Source organism: Microcaecilia unicolor, chromosome 6, assembly GCF_901765095.1.
Source record: "Microcaecilia unicolor chromosome 6, aMicUni1.1, whole genome shotgun sequence".
NCBI lineage: Eukaryota > Metazoa > Chordata > Amphibia > Gymnophiona > Siphonopidae > Microcaecilia > Microcaecilia unicolor.
The window spans coordinates 174,157,851-174,182,942 of NC_044036.1; the positions used below are offsets into that span (position 1 = coordinate 174,157,851).

The 25,092-nt window shown below is 44.0% G+C and overlaps 1 protein-coding gene across 2 annotated transcripts in view; it reads right to left on the reverse strand.

Moving 5' to 3' along the window:
• PRKCD (protein kinase C delta) overlaps window positions 1–25,092 on the reverse strand; it is a 232,912-nt gene that overhangs the window by 73,495 nt on the left and 134,325 nt on the right. For both annotated transcript variants that reach the window (XM_030205956.1, XM_030205955.1), the window contains exons 4-5: window positions 17,872–18,071; window positions 9,948–10,008 (exon numbers count right to left, since the gene is read on the reverse strand). In XM_030205956.1, coding sequence (XP_030061816.1) covers window positions 9,948–10,008; window positions 17,872–18,071 — 261 coding nt within the window. The remainder of the gene's footprint in view (window positions 1–9,947; window positions 10,009–17,871; window positions 18,072–25,092) is intronic.

Below are 25,092 nucleotides of genomic sequence, written 5' to 3' on the forward strand. Positions count from 1 at the left end.
CACTGAAAAACTTGATGGCTGGATCCAACAGCACCACTGAGACATTTCTGTCATTTGGCTGGTACACTCTAGCCCTCTGTTTAGCTTTTTCAACGAACATCAATATCAAAACCGGAGAGCAGCCATTTTATGGAAGAGACAAGGCAAACCAATGAAGGTACTCCTCAGAAATTTCTCTGTCACAATGGAGTAGTGAGGAGGGAGGGGAGAGGGTCTGAACTAGAGAATGACACGGGGACCGGGACACGAGGTTATCCACAGGGATGAGGCAGGGACAAAGCCCACAGGGGTGGGGGACAAACTTCTGATTACATTACTATCTGATAATCTATATTCTCTTTAACATCATCTGATGTTAAAGAGAATATATATATTTATTTATTTATTTGCTGCATTTGCATCCCACCTATTTGCAGGCTCAATGTGGCTTACATTATGTCGCAATGGCGATCACCATTAACAGAATAAGAAGTTAGCATATTGTTACAATTAAGGTGCGAAGAATATCACGTAAATTAGGGTAAATAAATAAATAATACATAACATATAAGTGAGAGCAGGATAAGATACAATGTTCAATATGATAATGTGATTAAGGCAATCAAATTAAGAGAGATCAATAATGGTTGGTTCTGGTGTAGTTTAAGAGTCAAGTTTACAAAGTGCATTTATGAATTAAGAGAGGTCTCAATTCTTCAACTACTGCCTTAGTCTGATTTGGAAATCCCTTTGAAAAGCAATTATGTTGGGTGGATTCATCAAAACAGGAACATTAGAAACTATTGTTTCACCAGCTGGTCTTATTCTTATCCTTTTCCTAGTGGCAACTCCTAATGTGGAACCTTGCATCATGTAACTAAAATTTGGGTTCCTCCTTCCCACATGCATCATTTTGCACTTGCTCACCAGAAACACTTCCGCATCAACACGAACATACCTAAATCTACATTACCCTAGCTGCAAAGGACTAAAATACAAAACAACTTATGCATCCAGTTTTTCCTACATCAGCGCACAACTGTGGAACGTACTACCAAAAGCCGTGATGACCACATACAACCACCTACACTTCAGAAAAACATTAAAAACTCACCTGTTTAAAAAGGCATACCCTCCGCATGGACTCCTGAGCACCATTCTCCAATGTGCTCTTCACCGGTCAATCGTCGAGGTAAGGGAACACATGGACTCCTAGTCTGCATTGCTAATATAAGGATCATCAGAGTTCACAGCATCAACGTTGATATCCAAACATTACTACTACTACTACTATTTAGCATTTCTATAGCGCTACAAAGCGTACGCAGCGCTGCACAAACATAGAAGAAAGACAGTCCCTGCTCAAAGAGCTTACAATCTAATAGACAAAAAATAAAGCAAACAAATCAATTAATGTGTAGAGGAAAGAGGAGAGGAGGGTAGGTGGAGGTGAGTGGATACAAGTGGTTACGAGTCAAAAGCAATGTTAAAGAGGTGGGCTTTCAATCTAGATTTAAAGATGGTCAAGGATGGGGCAAGACGTAGGGGCTCAGGAAGTCTATTCCAGGCGTAGGGCACAGCAAGACAGAAGGAGCGAAGTCTGGAGTTGGTAGTAGCGGAGAAGGGAACAGATAAGAAGGATTTATCCAGGGAATGGAGTGCATGGGAAGGGGTGTAGGGCAGGACGAGTGTGGAGAGATACTGGGGAGCAGCAGAGTGAGTACATTAATAGGTTAGTAGAAGAAGTTTGAATAGGATGCGAAAACGGATAGGGAGCCAGTGAAGCGACTTGAGGAGAGGAGTAGTATGAGTAAAGCGACCCTGGCGGAAGACGAGACGGGCAGCAGAGTTTTGAACCGACTGGAGAGGGGAGAGGTGACTAAGTGGGAGGCCAGCAAGAAGCAGATTGCAGTAGCCCAAACGAGAGGTGACAAGGGTGTGGATGAGGGTTTTGGTAGAGTGCTTGGAAAGAAAGGGGCGGATTTTACGGATGTTGTAAAGAAAGAAACGACAGGTCTTGGCGATCTGCTGTATATGAGCAGAGAAGGAGAGAGAAGAGTCAAAGATGACCCCAAGGGTTCGAGCTGAGGAGACAGGGAGAATGAGACAGCCATCAACAGAAATAGAAAACGGGGGGGAGCAATGATGTGCAAATCTTCATCGATCCATCATTTTAGCTTTTTAGTTTAACTTTTTAGTTAGCTTTCTGTTACATTTTCTTTAAAAACAGTCCAAAACTATTCAGAGCTTTTTAGTGCGACTAACACCACTGAACTTGCAGCTGTTTTCGACACTGTGAGAGCCTCCACTTGTACAGTGAATTTTTTAAATTTTGTCCTATTTACATGTAGGCCCAGGCATTTACTCCCGCTACAGTGTCGGTATAAGTAGTTATGTTGATGTATTGCACTAGAATTCTGTAAAGAAAAGTAGGAACCTACTTTTCTTTAGGGAATAGTCTTAAAATAGGTGCCACTATCAGCACCTGCTATAGAATTTATCCTCTCAGAGGGGCTACTCTAACCTTTTGAAAAATGACCACACATACACATCAGAGTTTGGGTTCAGAACTGGATAGAAGGTAAATAAAAACAAACCTAAGTGGTTGTTATTTTCAATAGTCTACTCCTCCGTCACTTGAAAAATAACATTTAATTTTAACGGATATAGATATCTTCCTAAATGTTTGCCTTTGTATGCAGTCCATTATTCTGTGCTTTCTGGAACTCTTCTGGCCACTTCCTGGTTTCATGGTCACATGACCATGTGACATCCACTTCCACTTAAGTGGGTAAGGTTATTGATCACTCTGCGTTCAGTGCTCAATAGGATGGCCAACGCACAGTTATATGGATTTTTACCCAGATTTTCAGCCGAGCTACGCATTTAACTGGGGCCACTGAAAATGCCAGCATAACTTTAATCAGATACCTTATCCATTTAAAGCTATTCCTCTTATATTTGCATTCAGAATTCACTTCCTGGATAACTATTAGCTCTGTCCCTGGATTACCCCACTTGAAAATGAGTAACTTTGGTCCTGTAGTTACTTACATGGTCAGCAATATGTGTACAAGATCATTGTTGACCATATAAGTTTGCTTTTCCTCAATGTGGCTGAAAGCCTGTGTATTGTTCCATAATATAGAGAGGAGGCATTCACGGTTTGATTAGGCCAAAGGAGGAAATTAACGTGCAGAGACTGAATTTTAAACTTTCTAAGGAAAAAAAAAAATGACCTAGTGTATCTAGATTTTCAGAAAGTTGACAAAGCTCCTCCTGAGAAATGCCTGAGAAAATTAAAGAGATATGGGAAGGAGGCAATGTTCTGTTGTGGATTGGGAATTGGTTATTGGACAGAAAACAGAGGGTAGGGTTAAATGGTCATTTCTCTCAATGGAGGAGGGTGAACAGTGGAGTGCCGCAGGGATATGTACTGGGACTGGCGCTATTTAACATTTATAAAATTTATAAATTTAAATTTGGAAATTTAAACAAGTGAGGTGATTAAACCTGAAGATGACACAAAACTATTCAAAGTTGTTAAAACACATGCCGACTATGAATAATTGCAGGAAGACCGTAGGAAATTGGAAGACTGGGCATCCAAATGGCAAATGAAATTCAATGTGGACAAATGCAAAGTAATGCACAGTGGGAAGAATAATACGAATCATAGTTACCTGATGCTAGCGTCCACCTTAGGTATCAGCACTCAAGAAAGAAATCCAGGTGTCACTGAATACGCTGAAATCTTCTGCCCAGTGTGTGATGGCAGCGGCCAAGAAAGCAAACAGGATGCTAGGAATTATTAGGACAAGGATGGTACAAGACCAAGAATACTTCTGTACTGCTCTATGGTGCAACCTCACCTTGAGTACTGTGTTCAATTCTGGTCGCCATATCTCGAAAAAGATATAGCGGAATTAGAAAAGATTCAAAGAAGAACAACCAAAATGATAAAGGAGATGGAACTCCTCCCATATGATTAAAGACTAAAGAGGTTAGGGCCAGTGACGTTCCGAGGGGCGCTGACACCCGGGTGCAGTGCCCCCCCCGGCGAAAGACCCCCCCCCGGGTGCACGCTGCTGGGGGGGTGCCGCGCGCCGGTCAGCGTTGTTGGTTTCCATGCTCCCTCTGCCCCGGAACAAGTTACTTCCTGTTCCGGGGCAGAGGGAGCATGGAAACCAATGACGCTGACCGGCGCGCGGCACCCCCCCAGCGGCGTGCACCCGGGGCGCACCGCCCCCACCCCCTTGGTACGCCACTGGTTAGGGCCCTTCAGCATAGAAAAGAAACTGGCTGGGGGGGGATAAGTCTACTGAGTAGTGTAGAAAGAGAAGTGAATTGATTTTTTTACTTTTTCAAAAAGTACAAAGACTAGGGGATACTCAATGAACTTACATAGAAATACTTTTAAAACAAATAGGAGGAAATATTTTTTCACTTAGCAAATAGTTAAGCTCTGGAACTCATTGCCAAAGGATGTGGTAACAGCGGTTAGTGTATCTTTGTTTAAAAAAGGTTTGGACAAGTTACTGGAAGAAAAGTCCATAGTCTGTTATTGAGATAGACACGGGGAAGCTACTGCTTGCCCTGGGATTGGTAGCATAGAATGTTGCTACTATTTGGGTTTCTGCCAGGTACTTGTGACCTGGATTGGCCACTGTTGGAAACAGGATATTAGGCTAGATGGGACCATTGGTCTGACCCAGTATGGCTATTCTTATGTTCTTATGGGATTCAACAGGACGTAGCCATAAGGGGCCTGGAGACCCCTCCAGTATTGTCTCAGGCCCCTCTAACTTCTGTATAATGGTGGGGATTTCCAGGCTCCACCAACTAAATTGCTCTATTCAGATGTGCAGGCAGCATCGCATGTTGGGACCTTTCATTTAGTGAGTCCATGATTTTGCAAGATCATGGGTGGGGCATAAGCCTTAAAGGTTTCAATGTGCTGGCTGAACATTAGTGAGGGAGGAGGAGGCGGCAGAGTGACTGGCTCTCACTGCTAACTGAGGTACTTTGCAACGATTTTGAAGGAAAAATGTGCCACAAAGTCCACAGACTTTGTCCTAATGAGGATAGTTGGAACACTGTCCCTTATTATTCTGGTTCAAGGAAATGATTGTGTCTCAGTGAAGCTTAGACTGTGAGGAAAGAAGTCCAATATGGAAGTGGTAGACATGTTGGCACCACTAACGGGGTGTCGTGCTACACCTGGGGGGGGGGGGGGGGGGGGGGGGAGGGTACGCAGCAGCAAACTGCCTCGGATGGCAGCCGACCAAGGATCGCCACTGTGCATTAGCATGCATAGAACCTGGTCGTAATTAGAATGGCCACGTATAGGGCCTCTTATTGAGAAGGTGCCAAGTGAAACCGTGCTAACTGTACAAATGCACGTTAGCCCACATTAATCACCATGCATTTACCACATTATGCAGTCCATTTTCTGCATTTTCTGCCCATGATCCACCTACTTTTTGCCCTCTAACACAATATGCTGTTCATGCCACTATAGTAACTGCTAAAGTGCTTCTGCAGTAGTGGTTAACACGCTCTAATTCATTCGTTACTGCTTTTCACACTTTAGAAGAACCCACAATAAGTAAATTCCCTAAGCCATTATTTTTTCCTGTTTGTCTTGAATAGATTGTAACAACTGTCAAACAAGGATGGTCTCATATGCGCTTGGTGTACAGTGATGCATATGTCTAGTAGCGCTATAGAAATAAGTAGCAGCAGCAGTGGAACGGTTCCTGATGCCTTTCTGGAAAAGCGGGCTGGGTGCTTCTCACCATTTCTGTGCAAAGGACTGAGGCCCAGATGCACAAAACTTTAACGACCCTTTAACGAAGAAATTTTCAATCATAGCATGCATTAAAGGCCATTTTCCGACAACGCTAGCAGCTAACGAAAATGGAATGCAAACGAGTAACTACCATTGCAATGTGGACAATTCGGGATGCACTAACCATACCGAATCATTTACCGCGATATATTTAACGTGAGGTCAGAGCTGTCATTAAGGCCTGAGCTGTCATACACCCGCTGCTCCCCACTTCCCCCTGCAGCATAAAAATCCAAGCTGGCATGTTTTAAAATATAAGTGAGATTAACCAACACAAACACGTGGCTCCCCGCTTCCCCCTGCATAAAATAGAAAACCAAAACAAAATCAAAAAAGGATCGGGAGGCGGCAAAGGCACTCGTCAGGAGCGTCCTGTATGGACGGCCTTGTCCCCCACCCCCTGCCCGAGGTCCCCGCTGCTCCCCCCTGCATGAAAAATCTAAATTTTAGCAGCCCCGACCCCCCTCCCTTCCTTTCTCTCTACTTTCTCCCACAGCTCCGCCTCCCTCCATCCTCCACCCCGTACCCCGCCCTCTGAGGTCGTCCCCGCCGCTCCCCCCCCTCCACCGGGCCCCCACCGCGCCTCTCACCTCTGTGTGAAGGCGCTGCACGGGCAAGAAGAACATCTGATCACCGCCGAGTCTTCAGGACATCTCTCCTTCCTTGAACTGGGCCCGTCAGACGAGGGTGGGCCCAGGTCAGGAAAGGAGAGATGTTCTGAAGACTCGGCGGCAATCAGATGATCTTCTTGCCCGTGCAGCGCCTTCACACAGAGGTGAGAGGCGCTGCGTGGGCCCGGTAAGGCGGAGGGGGGCCCATTGGGGGGAGCAGCGGCGACGATCTCAGGGGGGCGGGGCACAGGGATGGAGGATGGAGGGAGGTGAAGCTGTGGGAGAAAGTGGAGAGAAAGGAAGGGAGGGGGGTCAGGGCTGCTAAAATTTTGATTTTTCATGCAGGGGGAAGTGGGGAGCAGCGTGGACCTCGGGGGGGGGGGGGGGCAAGGCCATCCATACAAGACGCTCCTGACGAGCGCCTTTGCCCCCTCCCGATCCTTTTTTGATTTTGTTTTCTATTTTATGCAGGGGGAAGCGAGGAGCCACGTGTTTGTGTTGTTTTTTTTGTTTGTTTGTTTTGACGTTTGTGGCATGCGCAGAGCAGCCAACATAACGCTTGGCTGCTCTGTGCATGCTTTAGGGGCCGATTACACCAGTTTAACAAATCTTTAATGCATTGTACTTTTCAATACCGCACCGAACATGTGCGACTTGTTTTTTTGGTGCATTCTTCGTTTTTTCAAATTCGTTAAGGACTTTTACGTTTTGGATTCTTTTACGTTTGGTTGATGCATCTGGGCCTGAATTCTTTAGTTATGGTGCCGCTTTTATTTTTGTAAATAGTTTTGGCTGGAGTTTATATATTGCCTTTTTGGTTCAGCAAAGAACCACCCAATACAGTTTACCAAGCAACAAAACATAAATATACAATAAATATACTCTAAAAATTCAAATGCATAATAAAGCTACAAATACACTATGTATATTCTTACTATAAAAATATAAATACTCAAACTTAATATAAAATGGCAAATAGTCAAAACAGATAATTTATCGAGACCTCAGCATCAAGAAATGAACCGCCTCCCCCCCACCCCCCCAAATAGAGGATGCATAGGGACAGGGACACAGAGGGGAAATACCACAAAGTGGTGAACAACAAACTCCTGGTAAATAATAAAAGTTCCAAGCACAAGACGACAAGCAAACCAGAAGGAAAGCACCAAGCACCTCCAAGAATAGGTGAACATCAGACCTTGAATTGCAGACCCAACACGGGCCGTGTTTCGGCATAATGCCTGCATCAAGGTCAGCCTTTGTGGTACACCTTAGGCGAGGTACAATCACAACAAACATGTTATCATTTTTCTCAACATTAGCGTGCCACATGGCCTATGGATATAAAATGAACAGCATAGCAAAAAGGCTGTCCTAATTTTATACACTGAGTTAACTGGGCACCAGTATGAATATCAGTTAATTTCCAGGTCAGCGGATATCTGGATATTCAATGCTGAGAGCTGTGCATGCCCGAGCACTGAACATCCAGGGTTATTTCAGCCCCTGGCTGTGAGTGACTTATCGCTGCAGGCTGAATATTCCCCCCCTAATCTGAGGGAGGACTGAGAATACTAGATAAGGGATCGGGATCCATCTTAATGGCTATTATTTCTTTACATATTTTATTCCTGATTTCTTTCTATTCATCAACCTTATTTCACTGGCTTATAACTCCCTTTTTGAGGTTTAATTATTCAATCTAGCATAAAATCTATATACTGTTATTTTTTTTTTGTTTTTTTTTAGAATTGTATTTATTAATGCTAAGTGAATTACATATTTCCTTTTCAAGGGTTATATCTATTATAGATTTAAAATTTACATAAATAACAAATAAAGAAATTCAGTTCTATGAATGACTAGAAGCCAGGAAAGTGCTTCGAGTACTACTGGTGACATATGAACCTAAGAGTGGAGGAGTGGCCTAGTGGTTAGAGCACCAGTCTTGCAATCCAGAGGTGGCCGGTTCAAATCCCACTGCTGCTCCTTGTGATCTTTGGCAAGTCACTTAACCCTCCATTGCCTCAGGTACAAGCTGCAGCACTGGGGAGAAGCCAGAGAGACAGGGTGGGATGGAGTGATAGGGGGGAGCTGGGAGAGGAGGAGAAGAAGGAGAGAGGAAGGTACGGGGATGCTGGACCTGTTGGCAGGAGCTGCTTCAGGCAGCACTAGGCATTTTGCACACTACCAGAACCCTCATCCACACTCTCATCACCTCTCGCTTAGACTATTGCAACTTGCTTCTCACAGGTCTCCCACTTAGCCATCTCTCTCCTCTTCAATCTGTTCAAAATTCTGCTGCACAACTAATATTCCGCCAGTGTCGTTATGCTCATATCAGCCCTCTCTTCTAGTCACTTCATTGGCTCCCTATCCGTTTCCGCATTCAGTTCAAACTCCTCTTACTGACCAATAAGTGCATTCACTCTGCAGCTCCTCAGTACCTCCCTACATTCCTCCCCGGGAACTCCGTTCACTGGGTAAATCTCTCTTATCTGCACCCTTCTCCTCCACTGCTAACTCCAGACTCCGTTCCTTTTTTCTTGCTGCACCATATGCCTGGAATAGACTTCCTGAGCCGGTACGTCAAGCTCCATCTCTGGCAGCCTTCAAATCGAAGCTAAAAGCCCACCTTTTTGATGCAGCTTTTAACTCCTAACCCTTATTCACTTGTTCAGAACCCTTGTTTTATCATCCTCACTTTAATATTCCCTTATCTCTTGTTTGTCCTGTTTGTCTGTCCTAATTAGATTGTAAGCTCTGTCGAGCAGGGACTGTCTCTTCATGTTCAAGTGTACAGCGCTGCGTACGTCTAGTAGCGCTTTAGAAATGATAAGTAGTAGTAGCTTGCGGAATGGTAGCTATGTCCCTGAGTGTAAATCTCACAACCTATCATCAAAAAGCAGATTTTTTACATCTCACTTTTTGCTAAAAGAAAAGAATGTAAGCGAGTTTACTGACAGACTAAAAGAAAGTAATTACTGATAGCTAGTAGGAAAGCAAACATTAAAATGCTACATAACCTGCTCCTCCTCCCTTCACAAATACAGAACAGCAGCAAAAAGGACAAGATGCTCCGAGTCTCTTCCAAATCTGAACTTCTCTTTTAAGCATGAAATCCAGCCAGCCAGGTCTAAAGAAACCTTCCCTAAGGCATATTTATATTAAGATACACAGTAACATGGCAAACAATGGCAGAAAAGTCCAACGTGAATCTGTTCAATATAGATTCAACCACTGAATGTAGGTAAGTATTCAACTCATCAACTCCCTTTCAATCTGACCTTTACTCACCACCATCCTCCATATTCATTCTAAGTGTATCCAGAATCCGCCAAATCACTAGCCTTCACTGTCTTTATTGGTAGACCACTTCAGGTCTTACCTTTCGCTATGATTCTTATAAGGTTAACATTAGATACAACAACCACTGGGTCTCTTACCATGTCTTATCAGAACTTAAATGGCAAAGGAAAGTAGTTCTCAGAGATAGGTTCGCCTACCTGTGTCTTCCAGGAAGAACTGCACAGACATTAAAACTTTCCCTTGAGGCTGTAGATCAAGCTGAGGGGGAAAAAAAAAAAGGAGATATGAGAAAAGGAGGTCACTAGTTTTCCAGACATGCAGTTATTCCTGATAGATTAGTTAAGTATTTTTTTTAAAGAGTTTACATACTGCTTTTCTGAAATCATCCAAGGCAGTTTACAAAAACATAACATAAAATTTAAAAACAAAACATTAAAATGAATCGGAGAAATTTTTTCTTCACTCAACGTGTAATTAAACTCTGGAATTCATTGCCAGAGAATGTGGTAAAGGCGGATAGCTTAGCGGAGTTTAAAAAAGGTTTGGATGGCTTCCTAAAGGAAAAGTCCATAGACCGTTATTAAATGGACTTGGGGAAAATCCACTACTTCTGGGATAAGCAGTATAAAATGTTTTGTACATTTTTGGGATCTTGCCGGGTATTTGTGACCTGGATTGGCCACTGTTGGAAACAGGATGCTGGGCTCGATGGACCTTTGGCAATACTTATGTACTTATAATAAAAGCCATATACCCTCACTATATACTGCAGAATCAACTCTTCCAATCCTCCAATCTCTAAATAGAGGAAATTGCTAAACATTGTCCAGTACATTCATTTATGACAGAAATAAGAAAGCTTGTAATTTTTTCCTAGAGGAAAACAAGTGCAGATCACATCATACGCCAATGCAAGTTTTCTGAAATAATAGATTTGAGAACTAGGGAAGAGTTTCACTTTTTTTTCCCAGAAAGCAATAAGATCTGACACTGGAACAATGACAGAAAACGTTCCTGCTCTTAAAAAGGCAAGCAGTATTTTCGAAGACTTGTTTCCTCTACAGTGGAAGTGGACAGAGAGACGGAGTATGAAGGGTGTGAGGTTATTTATTTGTTACATTTGTATCCCACATTTTCCCACCTATTTGCAAGCTCAATGTGGCTTACATAGTACCGGAGAGGCGTTTGCATACTCCGGTGTAAACAAATACAAAGTGATGGTGTGGTAAGATAAGCAGGGCCGTGCCTAGGGTCTCTGGCGCCCCCCTGCAGTTGGCCCCGCCGGCGCCCCCCCCCCCCCCGAAAACGATCGCTACACTACCCGCCCTCTTCTCCCCAGATCCTTTTCCTTTTTGTTTAAATTTACCTCTCCGGCGCGCAGCAGCGTAGCGTTAGTGAGAAGGAGGCGGTGCTCCCCCGCCCCAACGTGTCTTCTTCCCTTCGCTCAGTGTCCCGCCTTCTTCTGACGTCATTTCTGACGTCGGGGCGGAGGAGCGCCGCCTCCTCACTAACGCTACGCTGCCACGCGCCGGAGAGGTAAATTTAAACAAAAAGGAAAAGGATCTGGGGAGAAGAGGGCGAGGTAAGCATGGTGCGGCGGGGCGCCCCCCAGAGGATGGCGCCCTCCTGCCATGCTTACCTCGCTTACCGTGTCGGCACGGCCCTGAAGATAAGAGTTCATGTGGTACAGCCACATTAGGGAATCGTTCAACGGAAGAGTTGTGTAATGTCCATTTCGTACGATAGGTATGTTGAGTTGCAGAGATCAGGCGTTTATGATGGATTGGTCGGGTATGCCTTTTCGAACAGGTTTTTAGTTTTTTCCTGAAGTATAGGTGGTCGAACGTGGTTTTCAAGGCTTTTGGTAATGCGTTCCACAGTTGTGTGCTTATGTAGGAGGAATTGGAAGCGAAGGTTGATTTGTATTTGAGTCCTTTGCAGCTTGGGTAGTGCAGATTTAGCTATGTTCGTGTGGATTCGTATGTATTTCTGGTTGGGAGGTCAGTCAGGTCTGTCATGTATCCTGGGCTTCACCATAGATAATTTTGTGGACCAGAGTGCAGATTTTGAAAGCAATGCGTTTTGATTGGGAGCCAGGGTATTTTTTCGCGTAAGGGTTTTGTGCTTTCAAATCGCATTTTTCCGAAGATGAGCCTAGCTGCCGTGTTATCACTGCTACACATAACCACCACCATTACTTTATCTCTCAGCGGACATTTTAAAAATTCACGGCTTGCTTAAAATAGCTTTACCAAAACCAAGGGTCCTTTTACTACGGTGCGCTAATGGATTTACAGTGTGTTAACGATTAGCATGCGCTAAATAAGACGCACATTATATTCCTATAGGCGTCTTACCATTTAGCGCATGCTAATTGTTAGTGCACCATAGTAAAAGGACCCTTAAGGGGGTCTATGTACTAGAAGATTTTTCATTATGTGCTTATGGGGAAAATGTTTAGAGCATATCTCCTCATCCTATAGCATAACGAGTCACTTCAATTTAAACGCCATTCACTCGGCTAAGTATACGCTTACACGCCTAAATGGCAGTAGCATGCCTAACCATTATTCTATAATTACGTGCTAAAATGGTTTAGCATATAATTGTTAGGGGGCATTCACATGGGCGGGAGGAGGGGGCATAGGTACGGCATAGGCGAGGGCTGACATCTACCGTGTTTCCCCGAAAATAAGACAGTGTCTTATATTAATTTTTGTCCCAAAGATGTGCTAGGTCTTATTTTCAGGGGATGTCTTATTCGGGAGTAGTAGGGGGACTGTGGCGGTCGGGAACAGTATTGAAGTAGGGGGCGGTATCCTGCAGGAGTTGGCCGTGGCTCGCCTATCTGCCCACAGTGATTGCAGGACTCGAGCGGAGCAGAGCCGCCCTGGCCGGGCTGGGAATGGAGGAGGGGTATGCACTAGGGAAGGTAGTGGAATGTGGGGCCGGGCTGCTCTGGCTGGGGGTCTCGGGAGTTTGTGAGAGGGCTTAGGGCGCAGGATCATCCCTACCGTATTACAAACGTTAAAAAGAAAATTCTACGGTAGCTCTGTTCCCCGTTGGTGGCGCTTTGTGCGCTCCTCCTGTACATTCGCAACACTTTCCATCCTTCTAGTCTGACTTAGCCCTTGGGCGATGGAGCAGTGCCAAAAGGGCTCGGTTACTCATTTTCTTTTCTTTTATTATTTCTGCAAGGGGGATGTTTCTTTTCTTTCCGGGCTCACTTACCAGTAGTTGATCTTCACAAAAGCGTGAAGGAGGATGGTAGGAGTCCGCTAGACGACAGATTTTCCACCTCAGTCTTGTTTCTTGCATTTCTTTAATGTTATTTCGTCTTTGGGTTGCAGCGAAAAAAATTAAGGTTTTGTGTCCATGTCCCATCGGGGACCAACAAAAACTTTGCTAGGTCTTACTTTCGGGGGAGGCCTTATATTTAGCAATTCAGCAAAACCTCTACTAGGTCTTATTTTCAGGGGATGTCTTATTTTCGGGGAAACAGGGTATGCAGGCTACTTACAGAAGAATACTGTAAGTTATGCATGTAAATGATACATTTAGGCGGCATGTGCATTCACCCCATCCATAGATCTGGCATAAGTATACCGCCTACATTTAGGCATGTCAATGCCATTTAACGATAAGATGGACTTGGGAAAATTCACTGATATTCTAGGATAAGCATCATAAAATCTGTTTTACGGTTCTGGGATCTTGCCAGGAACTTGTGACCTGGATTGGTCACTGATGGAAACAGGATACTAGGCTTGATGGACCTTCATTCTGTCCCAGTATGGCAATGCTTATGCTCTTATGTTAAGAACACTCGCACTTGTAATTACATAAGTACATAAGTATTGCCATACTGGGACAGACCAAAGGTCCATCAAGCCTAGCATCCTGTTTCCAACAGTGTCCAATCCAGGTCACAAATACCTGGCAAGATCCCAAAAAGTACAAAATATTTTATGCTGCTTATCCCAGAAATAAGCAGTGGATTTTCCCCAAGTCAATTTAATAATGGTTTATGGACTTTTCCTTTAGGAAACCATCCAAACCTTTGTAAAACTCTGCTAAGCTAACCGCCTTTGCAACATTTTCTGGCAATGAATTCCAGAGTTTCATTAAACGTTGAGTGAAGAAATTTTTTTTCCGATTCGTTTTAAATTTACTACACTGTAGTTTCATCGCATGCCCCCTAGTCCTAGTATTTTTGGAAAGCATGAACAGACACTTCACATCTACCCGTTCAACTCCACTCATTATTTTATAGACCTCTATCATATCTCCCCTCAGCCACCTTTTCTCCAAGCTGAAGAGCCCCAACTGCTTTAGCCTTTCCTCACAGGGAAGTTATCCCATCCCCTTTATCATTTTCATCACCCTTCTCTGCACCTTTTCTAATTCCACTATATCTTTTTTGAAGAGCACGTTTCCAAAACTCGCTCAGTTCATGAGTTTTGACACAGCAATAAGTTACAGTAAATGAATCTTGCCTTGACGAACAAAATGAATCACATAACTCAAAAAATGGACCGAGTGAGTTTTGGAAAAGTGCTCTTAATTTTTCTTAAAGAATGGGCTCACAGCTTGCACAAATAAGAATATAAAAATACTGGGTCAGACCAATGGTCCATCTAGCCCAGTATCCTGCTTCCAACAGTGGCCAATCCAGGTAACAAGTACCTGGCAGAAATCCAAACAGTAGCAACATTCAATACTACTAATCCCAGGGGGCAAGCAGTGCCTTCCCCCATGCGTATCTCAATAACAGACTATGGACTTTTCCTCCAGAAACTTGTCCAAACCTTTTTTAAACCCAGATATGCTAAGCACTGTTACCACATCTTCCAGCAAAGAGTGCCAGAGCTTAACTATTCTTTGAGCGAAAAAATATTTTCTCCTATTTGTCTTACAGTATTACCATGTAACTTCACTGAGTAACTTCACTGTTGAACTGTCCAGAAAGATCTCACTACAGATAGCAACAAGGGGCTGTCCTGCTGTCACTTCCTCTTCAGTAGAGATATGTAAATTTGCTAGCTCTGGACTCCAGCCTGGTGGTTTTCAGCCTGGACCCATTCAGCAGAAATCCAGGGAGGGAAGATTTGATAGATATTTGGCTAAAACCTGAGATAGATTTACCTGGGTCTGCTGGAGATTTCCAGACTCTGCTTTTTTTTTTTTTTTAAGGGAAAATAGGTTTGCAAACTAATTTGAGGCTGCAGAAGATTCTGCAAACCTATTTTCACAATGTTCACACCTCCCTGCTTCTCTCACTTCTGCTGTAAGCCATGGGGGCTCTTTTGCTGTTGCTCCTTACTACAGTGTCACGATTTACAACCAAAGCAAAATGTGCAAACCTGAAATGTTTTGCTTGCCATGAAATATACATGAAAAATAAACATGAGCAGATTATCACTAATCCACTGATGCTGGCTTCTCATGTAATTATTTGCAAAAGGAAACATTAATATTTTGTGCACATTTGAAGGACTTAGAAAAATCCACTGCTTATTTCTAGGATAAGCAGCATAAAATTTGTTTCATTCTTTTGGGATCTTGCCAGGTTCTTGTGACCTGGATTGGCCACTGCTGGAAACAGGATACTGGGCTTGATTGACCTTCAGTCTTGTCCCAGTATGGCGATGCTTATCTACTTATGTACTCTTATAGGTGGCAGTTCTCTACACAGTATCCAGCTTATTTTCGAAAGAGAAAGACGCCCATATTTCGACCCAAATCGGGAGATGGGCGCCTTTCTCCCATGGGCGCCCAAATCAGTATAACTGAAAGCCGATTTTGGGTGCCTCCAACTGCAGTCTGTCGCGGGAACGAACAAAGTTGACGGGGGCGTGTCTGAGGCGTGGTGAAGGCGGGACTGGGGCGTGTTTATCGGCCGAGGAGAGATGGGCGCGCTCGGCCGATAATGGAAAAAAGAAGGGCGGCAGAAGCGAGACTTTGGGCCGTTATTTTGGACCCTTTTTTCACGAAGTCCCCAAAAAGTGCCCCAACTGCCCTGATGACCACCGGAGGGAATCGGGGAATGACCTCCCCTGACTCCCAAAGTGGTCACTAACCCTCCTCCCACCAAAAAAAAAAGAACTTTAAAAACTTTTTTTTTTCCAGCCTGTATGCCAGCCTCAAATGTCATACCCAGCTCCATCACAGCAGTATGCAGGTCCCTGGAGCAGTTGTTAGTGGGTGCAGTGGACTTCAGGCAGGTGGACCCAGGCCCATCCCCCCCCCACCTGTTACACTTGTGCTGGTAAATGGGAGCCCTCCAACCCCTCCCCCTCAAAAAAACCCACTGTACCCACATCTAGGTGCCCCCCTTCAGCCATAAGTGCTATCGTAATGGTGTAGAGTTGTGGGCAGTGGGTTTTGGGGGGCTCAGCACCCAAGGTAAGGGAGCTATGGACTTGGGAGGTATTTTAATGTTTTTTTGTTTTTTTTTTACTTTTTACAAGTGCCCCCTAGGGTGCCCGGTTGGTGTCCTGGCATGTGAGGGGGACCAGTGCACTACAAATCCTGGCCCCTCCCACGACCAAATGCCTTGGAGTTGTTCGTTTTTGAGCTGGGCGCCTTCGGTTTCCATTATCGCTGAAAAACGATACCGCCCAGCTCAAATCCGCTGCATTTGCCCGGCACCAACCGTATTATCGAAACAAAAGATGGACGCCCATCTTTTTCGAAAATACGGTCTGTCCCGCCCCTTCGTGTACCCGTCCTCGGAGATAGGTGCCCATGGAGATGGGCGTTCATGTTCGATTATGCCCCTCTATTATCATCTAAGCTTTGGTGATAACACATCATGATCTGCTCAGATGAGATTTTAGCCTGACCCACAACCACAAAACAGAAACACTAGACTTTTCTTATACCAGGAGCAGAAGACGCTACTTCAGGGTGTGCAAAAAATAATTTTCAAGCACTGTCCTAGCATATGATGGTACAAAGCGGTGGTGGAGCTAGGATTAAATAGGTCCTGGGTAAGAAAAAAATTAAGTGGTCCATTGTAACAGAATGTTACCCAAGGTAGTGGTGTCCAGGGGGTCCCTGTAGAGCAACAGGAGGGTGTATGTAGCAGGCTTTGTATGAGTGAATAATCAACAGCAAGGATGGTACGTGAGTGGGTTTAAAGGAGAAACATGTATGTGGGAAGCAGGGATAGGCTGTCTGCATGTGGGATATGTAGGGGGTATCTGGGACAGTAAAGATGTGTGAGGGTATCTGCTGTGGGTGAGATGCTGAGGGAGGCTTGTGTATGTCAGGGGCATTGGGGAGGTGATATGTGTGTAGGGGTATGTGTACATGGGGGATGTCAGCTGTAGGTGGAGCTGTCTGAGACAGGGTATGTGTGTATCTATATCTATCCATACATAATCTATATATTATTATTATTAGTTTCATTTGTATCCCACATTTTCCCACCTATTTGCAGGCTCAATGTGGCTTACATAGTACCGGAGAGGCGTTTGCAGACTCCGGTGTAAACAAATACAATGTGATGTTGTGGTATGACAGAGTTCATGTGGCACAACCACATTAGGACATCATATAACGGAAGAGTTGTGTTATGTCCATTACGTACTTTAGTTTTGTTGTGTTGCAGAGATCAGGCATTTATGTTGGATCGGTTGGGTATGCCTTTTTAAATAGGTTCGTTTTTAGTGTTTTCTGGAAGTTTAGGTGGTCGTACGTAATTTTCAAGGCTCTTGGTAATGCGTTCCACAGAGTTCTGTCAGAGCCCAAGGAAAGGGGTGTCAAGTGCATAGTGAAGATCTGAGGGGGGAGTCTGAGGTGAGTGTCAGGGGTGTAGAAGAGGGTTCAGAGGAACAAGGTGAGAGGTAGCAGGTACACTGAGAGAGTATGAGTGCACGGGGGTCAGTGGCAGAGAAGGGGGGTTTCTGAAATGGGTGTCCAGGGAGATTTTAGGAATAACCTCCTCATCCATTATTAAATTGGACTTGGGGAAAATCCACTATTTCTGGGATAAGCAGTATAAAATGTTTTGTACTTTTTGGGGATCTTGCCATTGCAGGGTGGTGTTGTGTTGGACTTATCTAATAAAAAGATTTAAATATAAACCAAAAACAACCAATTATTTTTCGCTATTACCCAAAATTCTGCTTTCCCATTGCCTTTCTTGCATCGTTCTGCCAGGACAGACACTCCTACTGTCACTTCCGACAAAGGATCCTCAGCTGCCTTCATCAGAACAATTTGGATTACGCGTCCTTCGTAGATGTGAGCATCGAATGGAGACTTCCAGTCAGGGTACATGGTGGGCTTCTTCTGCACCAATGTCTTCCCTCTCTCTAAAATGGTCATACAAAGCAGTAAGTTAACCATCTGGCTCCACAAAAAACAAACAAACAAACAAAACAAAACAACTAAACAAACAATAGAACAAGCTTTTTAATCCCTGATAAGATAAGGCAATAAAGTATAGAAACACTTTGAACTTTCCAGGAGAGATAGCAAAAACTTTAGAAAAAGCAGCAGTCAAATAATGACTAATTGTTAATACTACTTTTCCCTTTTTAATTTTTTTTATAGATACATCAAATAGTAGCTAAAATAATCGAGATACATCTTTTCATTCTGCTTTATATTCACTCTATTTATTGAATTTGCAAAATGCCAAGACAATAGAAAGAGGGTATGTTTAAAAGGGGTCTGATAAGATACAGTAAATACAAAAATTTAACAGCAAAACTTAAGGAGTGGTAAATGCAAACCAATGCAATGAATGTAGGGGACACAGCCTGCATCTGCCTTGCATTTGGACAGACACTAACGGCCTAATTTTATTTAGATTTTGCTCACACCTTTTTCAGTAGTAGCTCAAGGTGAGGTACATTCAGGTACTCTGGATGTTTCTCTGTCCCAGGAGGGCTCACAATTTAAGTTTGTACCTGAGGCAGTGGAGGGTTAAGTGACTTGCCCAAGATCACAAGGAGCAGCAGTGGGGTTTGAACCGGCCACCTCTGGATTGCAAGACTGGTGCTCTAACCACTAGGCCACTCCTCCACTAATGCTATATATGGCTCTAAAAACTGTGCATGAAAACTTGGGCTGCACCCAATTTGTGCATGCTATTTGAATGAGCCAATTAGTACCAATAACTGGGTGCCAATGATCAATTATCAGTGCTAATTGGCAAGTGCGAGAATTTACACCAAGTTTCAGTATGTGTAAGTCCTCATACCATTCCAGAGCTAAGCGCTATTCTATAACTTGGTGCACAACTCTGAGTACTGTTTTTTTTTGTTTTTAAATCACACCAATTTTTTGGTACCATATACATTAGTCCTTATTATATGGGCCCACGATATACCCACTGGCAGATAATGTGGGCACATCTGAACTACTTGCCGATAAATGTTAATGCAGACTGTCAGTGCTGCCTCTTATCAAAGATTAAGCAAAAAGTTATTGCAGTCAGGATAGCCTGTCCATGCTATGCTTTATTCGGTACTTTATAACCTGCCATACAATCAGTGGTGTCTCTAGACGAAACAGAGTGAACAAGGGGGCAACAGGGGGACAAGCAGGGGTGTGCTGGTAAATTTTTTTAACAACAGGCTCTTTCTCTGGACGTAGCCAGCTCTGCAGTTGGAAGGGCCAGGGGCGGCCGGGTGGAGGGGGGAGGGAGCAACACTTGCCTCTCTCTCCTCCCTCCCTTCGTGTGGGCACGCTAGGCATATCTTTGCTGGCAACCAATAAATGGACTGCCACCACTCCCAACGTCTTGCTCTGAGCAGCATGCTGAAACTTCTCACACATGCTGGAGAAGTCCCAGCCTGCTGCTCAGAGCTGGAAACAAGGAGCTGGGAGCAGCAGCAGTCTATTTACTTGGCTGGCAGGGCTCAGCATCCCCACCAGCAAAGTAAAAGAGAATTCAGCAGGGGGCCCAAGCCCACATTTTGGGAGCCAGTTGTTAAAGTAGCCATGGAGGGCCCTACTTTAACAACCGGCTCCCAAAATTCTTAAAAACTTAACAACCGGCTCTTGCGAGCCTGTGAGAGCCTGCTCCAGCCCACCACTGGGGACAAGTCAAAGCAACATTTCCATAAATAACCCCCTCCCCCCCTCCACTTTTAAATTAGCAATCTTCTATACATAAGAGAAACCCTCCCCCCACCGGCCTAACTTTGTTGTCTGGTGAGTATTCGAAAGATCTTGTTCCCCGAACTCTGGTTCTGCTTTCCTCTGTCTGTGCTCTTAACTCTGTTTCCAGGGCCTCCTTTCCATTTCATTTGTTAGTTCTTTTCTCACCTCCTTTCTGTTCGGGTAGGTCCAGGGACCTGGGGCTTTTGTGTGTGGGGGAGCAATGATTATTTGTAGGGGTGCATTTGCACCCCCTGTATCAATGCCTACGAACACAATGTATAGCTAAGTGGTTTACAAATCAATTAAAATAACAAAATAAAAAGCTACACACAAACCCAGCACTCTCCATGTGCTCCCCCCTTACAAAGCCTGTCCCCTAATAAGGCCTTCTTCTAGATGAGCCCCCTCCCAAGCTAAGGCCCCCCCCCCTTAGATTAAGCTCACCAGATGAGGCCCACCTCTAAGAAGAGACAAAATATCCTATATCCAGCTCCTGCCCAATCTGAGTTATCAGTTTAAAATGATGGTTCTGGCTCCTAGCGAAAGTCTTACCCAAATCCCACCCCTAAACAACGAGTGCAGGATGTTTACTGCATACTAGCAGCTTTATACATATCTTAATTAACAAAAAGAAAAACCTAACAAGTGCCCTGCCCAAAAGTAACAGGGAGGATGCATTTCTAACAGGTTTCATTGTATAAGTGGCAGCATCTTCAGCAAAATTCAATTAAATAACAAACAAACAAACAAAAAAAACAAAATAAGAGCTCAAAAGGGGTATAGGTACAATATTACACAAGTGGAAGGAATGCTATTATTATCCCCTTTTAAAGGAAAAAATATATGCAATACTTTTCCAAATCCAAGTTCAAGGTGAATTACAAGTAGGCGCACGAGTTATTTTACTATACAAATGGACTAAATTGTATCCGAGACCATGGAGAGTGAAGCAGTTTGCCCAAGGTCATAAGCAGGATTTGAACCCTGGCTTCCACAGTTCTTAGCATGCTGCTCTGAGCATGAGGCTACTCCATTCCAAAACTGACTTTATATACCCTGAGGCTGATGTTGAGCTGGCCGTATTTGAAAACAATTAACTGGATAAACTTTAGCCAGCTAGCTTTATCCAGATATTCAGCACAAATCCATTTCAGACAAATATAAAGTTAACCAAATGGTGATGGAATTCAAAAAGACGTGGGATGAACACAGAGGATCTCTAATTAGAAAATGGAAGTTATAAAAAACCTAAACTTCAAATGGCAGCATGTGCGTGAATGTGTCGAGTGATGCTTAGATGACGCTCTGGTTGTGATGAATTAGGACCAATACTGGAAGACTTGTATGGTCTGTATCTTGTATATGGCAATCTGGTTTAGGATGGGCTGGAAAGGGCTTAAGACAGCAACTTTAGTGGCTGGAACATGAGGACAGTGCTGGTCTGTGTCCCGCAAATGAGAAGATGAATAAGCTGGAGTGGGCTTTGAGGGCAACTCCAGCAGTTGGAACATAAGGATAGGGCTAGACAGACTTCTATGGTCTATGTCCCAGAAAGACCATAATCAAGTATATAATATCACATTCATTGTTGATTTAATCATAAATTGATAATGAGTGTGACTATTCGGCAGACTGGATGGACCGCTCAGGTCATTATATGTCGTCACTTACTATGTTACTATTAATCCTTTCTGCTCCCAGGCTGATGCACAGACCTCAGCTCAGGCACAAGCATCAGATGTCACCTGACGTACTGACACATGCATGTGGTGACCTCTCAGCACACAGTACCAGTGAATCAGAGACAAGACTTACATGTGAGCACCAGAGTGTTCCAAGTACCAACTTCCGTTCGTTCCTTGCCTGCAGTGCTGTGGCTCAAACACAGAGAGACCGAGAGAGATGACCGGAATTTTTTTTAATGTACCATTAAATTCTTGCGGAAATGGATGGGGATGGATAATATTTCTGTCCCCATGCAACTCTCTTCTTGGGACACCCTCAGCCAGTTAGGTTTTCAGGATACCCACAATGAAGATGCATATGGATATCCTTAAAATTTGGCTGGGTGTGCTGCGAGCACTGGGTTGAAAGACATACTCTAAGGAAAGTGAAGAGGAATGATCTACAAGAATTTCATCTAACCCTTCACTACCACCACTACCACAATGGAGGAATGAGACTCCATATGACATTTCATATCCAAAGTTTCTCAGTAAAGTGGCTAAGGAAGCTCCTTTTTCTCTTTTGGAGGGAACTGGACCCAGGTCAGATGCCTTTGGCCTTCTCAAATACATGGAGGCCCTTAAGACAATGGTACTTGACCTGTGGAACAAAAGTTGAAGTTCAGCCTGTTTCAAAAATGTTAAATATGAAATAAAGACCAACTACCTTCAGACTTTGATAAGATCCAGTTATCACACTCTTCAGCAGGAGTGGAAGCAGCTATATAAAAAAAACTGCATCTTAATACAGTTGGTTGTCGCAAAGTCCCAGATCCTGGCTGTTTCTCAATAAATAAATCACAAGAGCTGAAAACTCCGATATCGAAAATCACTCAGACAATAAAGTTTCCAAAAAGACCAACAGCCACCCCTTCTGTCTGTATACAACACAATGCAAATCCAAACTTATCAAAAGTGGAGAAAAAAGACCTCTGTGAACAGACCCGCTCAGTGGCGTAGCAAGGGCGGGGCGGTGGGGGCGGTCCGCCCCGGGTGTCAACGGGTGGGGAGGTGCATCCGTCCACCCCCCCCCCCGGCGCAGTGCCTCCCCCCCGACACGGTCCCCACCTGCTTACGAGCTCCATCCATCTGCAGCGCTGCTGTAAAGAAGAAATCGCTTCGTCGGCCCTTCCCTCACTCACTGTCTCCCGCCCTCTGACGTAACTTCCTATTTCCTCAAGGGCGGGAGACAGTGCGTGAGGGAAGGGCCGACGAAGCGATTTCTTCTTTACAGCAGCGCTGCAGATGGATGGAGCTCGTAAGCAGGTGGGGACCGTGTCGGGGGGGAGCTATGCCCGGGGGGGGGGGGGTGGGTGCAGCGGCGATCCACCCCGGGTGGCAGCCGCCCCCGCTACGCCACTGGATCCGTTTCTCACAGATGTATAGAGCTAAGGTGTACCACCATCACTGGCCAAAAAACCTCCACATACAGAAAACCAGAATTCCTGTATTCTACAGGAATAGCATTAAACTCTGCAGGTTCTTTAATATAGCAATTCAAACAATCTTATCTGCTCAGTTGCCACATGTTCTTCACTGAACACCCACAGGGAATCCTGTTTTACATAGCTGAATCAGGGGAAAATACTCCTGCTTCCAAATATCAAAGATGTACCTGACTTAAATCCAAGATGTAAACAGAATACATTAGAACAGACCTAGGCTGTAGCAATCCCATTGGATCCTGCAGCAGGCCATGTTAAAGCACAGCTTTGCAATTTACAAGAACATATAGGGTGAGGCAAAGAATTTCAACGTGAAATTTTACAACTTTGTTTTTCTTATCTGCATTTATGTGCTGAAAAGAGATGAGATTATCTTTAAACACGGCAAAGTTACAGACTTTTTAGCATGACCACTCAGTAATTTTTGCTCGTTCAAAAATGATCGCACTGTAAAACTACCATTATTTGAAAAAAAATATATAAAAAAACATTACCAGCTTAAGGTTAATGATGTCACAGTGGCGTAGACTTTTTTTTGCGTCTGGGGAGTAATGTTTTAGGACTATCACAAGCCCCACCCAAAGCTACCAACAATTGCCGGACTGAAGAAAGTGCAGCAGATGATCTGGGCCAGCCTGCCACAGGGACTGATTGACAAGTGACTGAAGGCCTGTGTTAAACCTGGGAGTGAACACTTTGAACATTCACAGTGACTGCGAAATTCTGACATATTGTTAATCGTATCGTTTGAATTATACTATTTTACCTTTGCTTTTGTATCGCTCCATGGTGCAACCGTACCTCGAATATTGTGTTCAATTCTAGTCGCTGCATCTCAAAAAAGATATAGTGGAATTAGAAAAGGTGCAGAGAAGGGCGACGAAAATGATAAAGGGGATGGGACGACTTCCCTATTAGGAAAGGCTAAAGCAGCTAGGGCTCTTCAGCTTGGAGAAAAGGCGACGGAGGGGAGATATGATAGAGATCTATAAAATAATGAGTGGAGTGGAACGGGTAGACGTGAAGTGTCTATTTATGCTTTCCAAAAACACTAGGATTAGGGGGCATGCGATGAAGCTAAAAAGTAGTAAATTTAAAACGAATTGGAGAAAATCTTTCACCACTCAACGTGTAATGAAACTCTGGAATTCGTTGCCAGAGAATGTGGTAAAGGCAGTTAGCTTAGCGGGTTTAAAAAACATTTGGACAGCTTCCTAAAGGAAAAGTCCATAGAACATTATTAAAATGGACTTGGGGAAAATCCACTATTTCTGGGATAAGCAGTATAAAATGTTTAGCACTTTTTTGGGATCTTACCAGGTATTTGTGACCTGGATTGGCCACTGTTGGAACAGGATGCTGAGCTTGATGGACCTTTGGTCTTTCCCAGTATGACAATACTTATGTACTTATGTATGTACTGTGTTTTAGAAGCTAACATTTTTAACATGCAAAAATAGTTAGGTAGTAATGCCAAAATGTCAGTAACATCAACACAGCTTAACCTTAATAAATGTTGTTTAATGGTAATATGTAAGTTTGATGACTAAATAAGCATGTAAAATCTCTCCCTGAAGTTTAAATTGGTTGCTGAGAAAATGGCAAAAACTCTACAGGTTACTTTTTTTTTTTTTGCCTCACCCTGTAAGTGGCACAGTGCTGGCTCAGGCCAAGGGACCACTGAATCTACTGCTCTCTCTCTCAGAAGTACCCAACAAGTCCTAATGGGGAGATCCATTCACTATTATTTACTCACTGCTACTAGCACTAAGAGTCGGCAATCGCCAACACTGCAGAAGGGAAAGCTTGAAGAAAAAGATTAATTTTAGGCAACTCTTAAAGCGTAAGAAAAGAAGTTTTGAGATGTAGTTCTCTGGGGAGGGAGTTCCATAGTGATCGCTTGCCTCTGATACACAAACTCCCATAGTCTAGTGGACTGCCCTCCCCCTATCAACCTGGCAAGACCACCATGCTCCAACATTTAAAAAAAAATTAATCCCTGGTAGTCTACTGTAACCCCCTCTCTTCCCTGAGCCCCACCTCTGGCGCTGTTA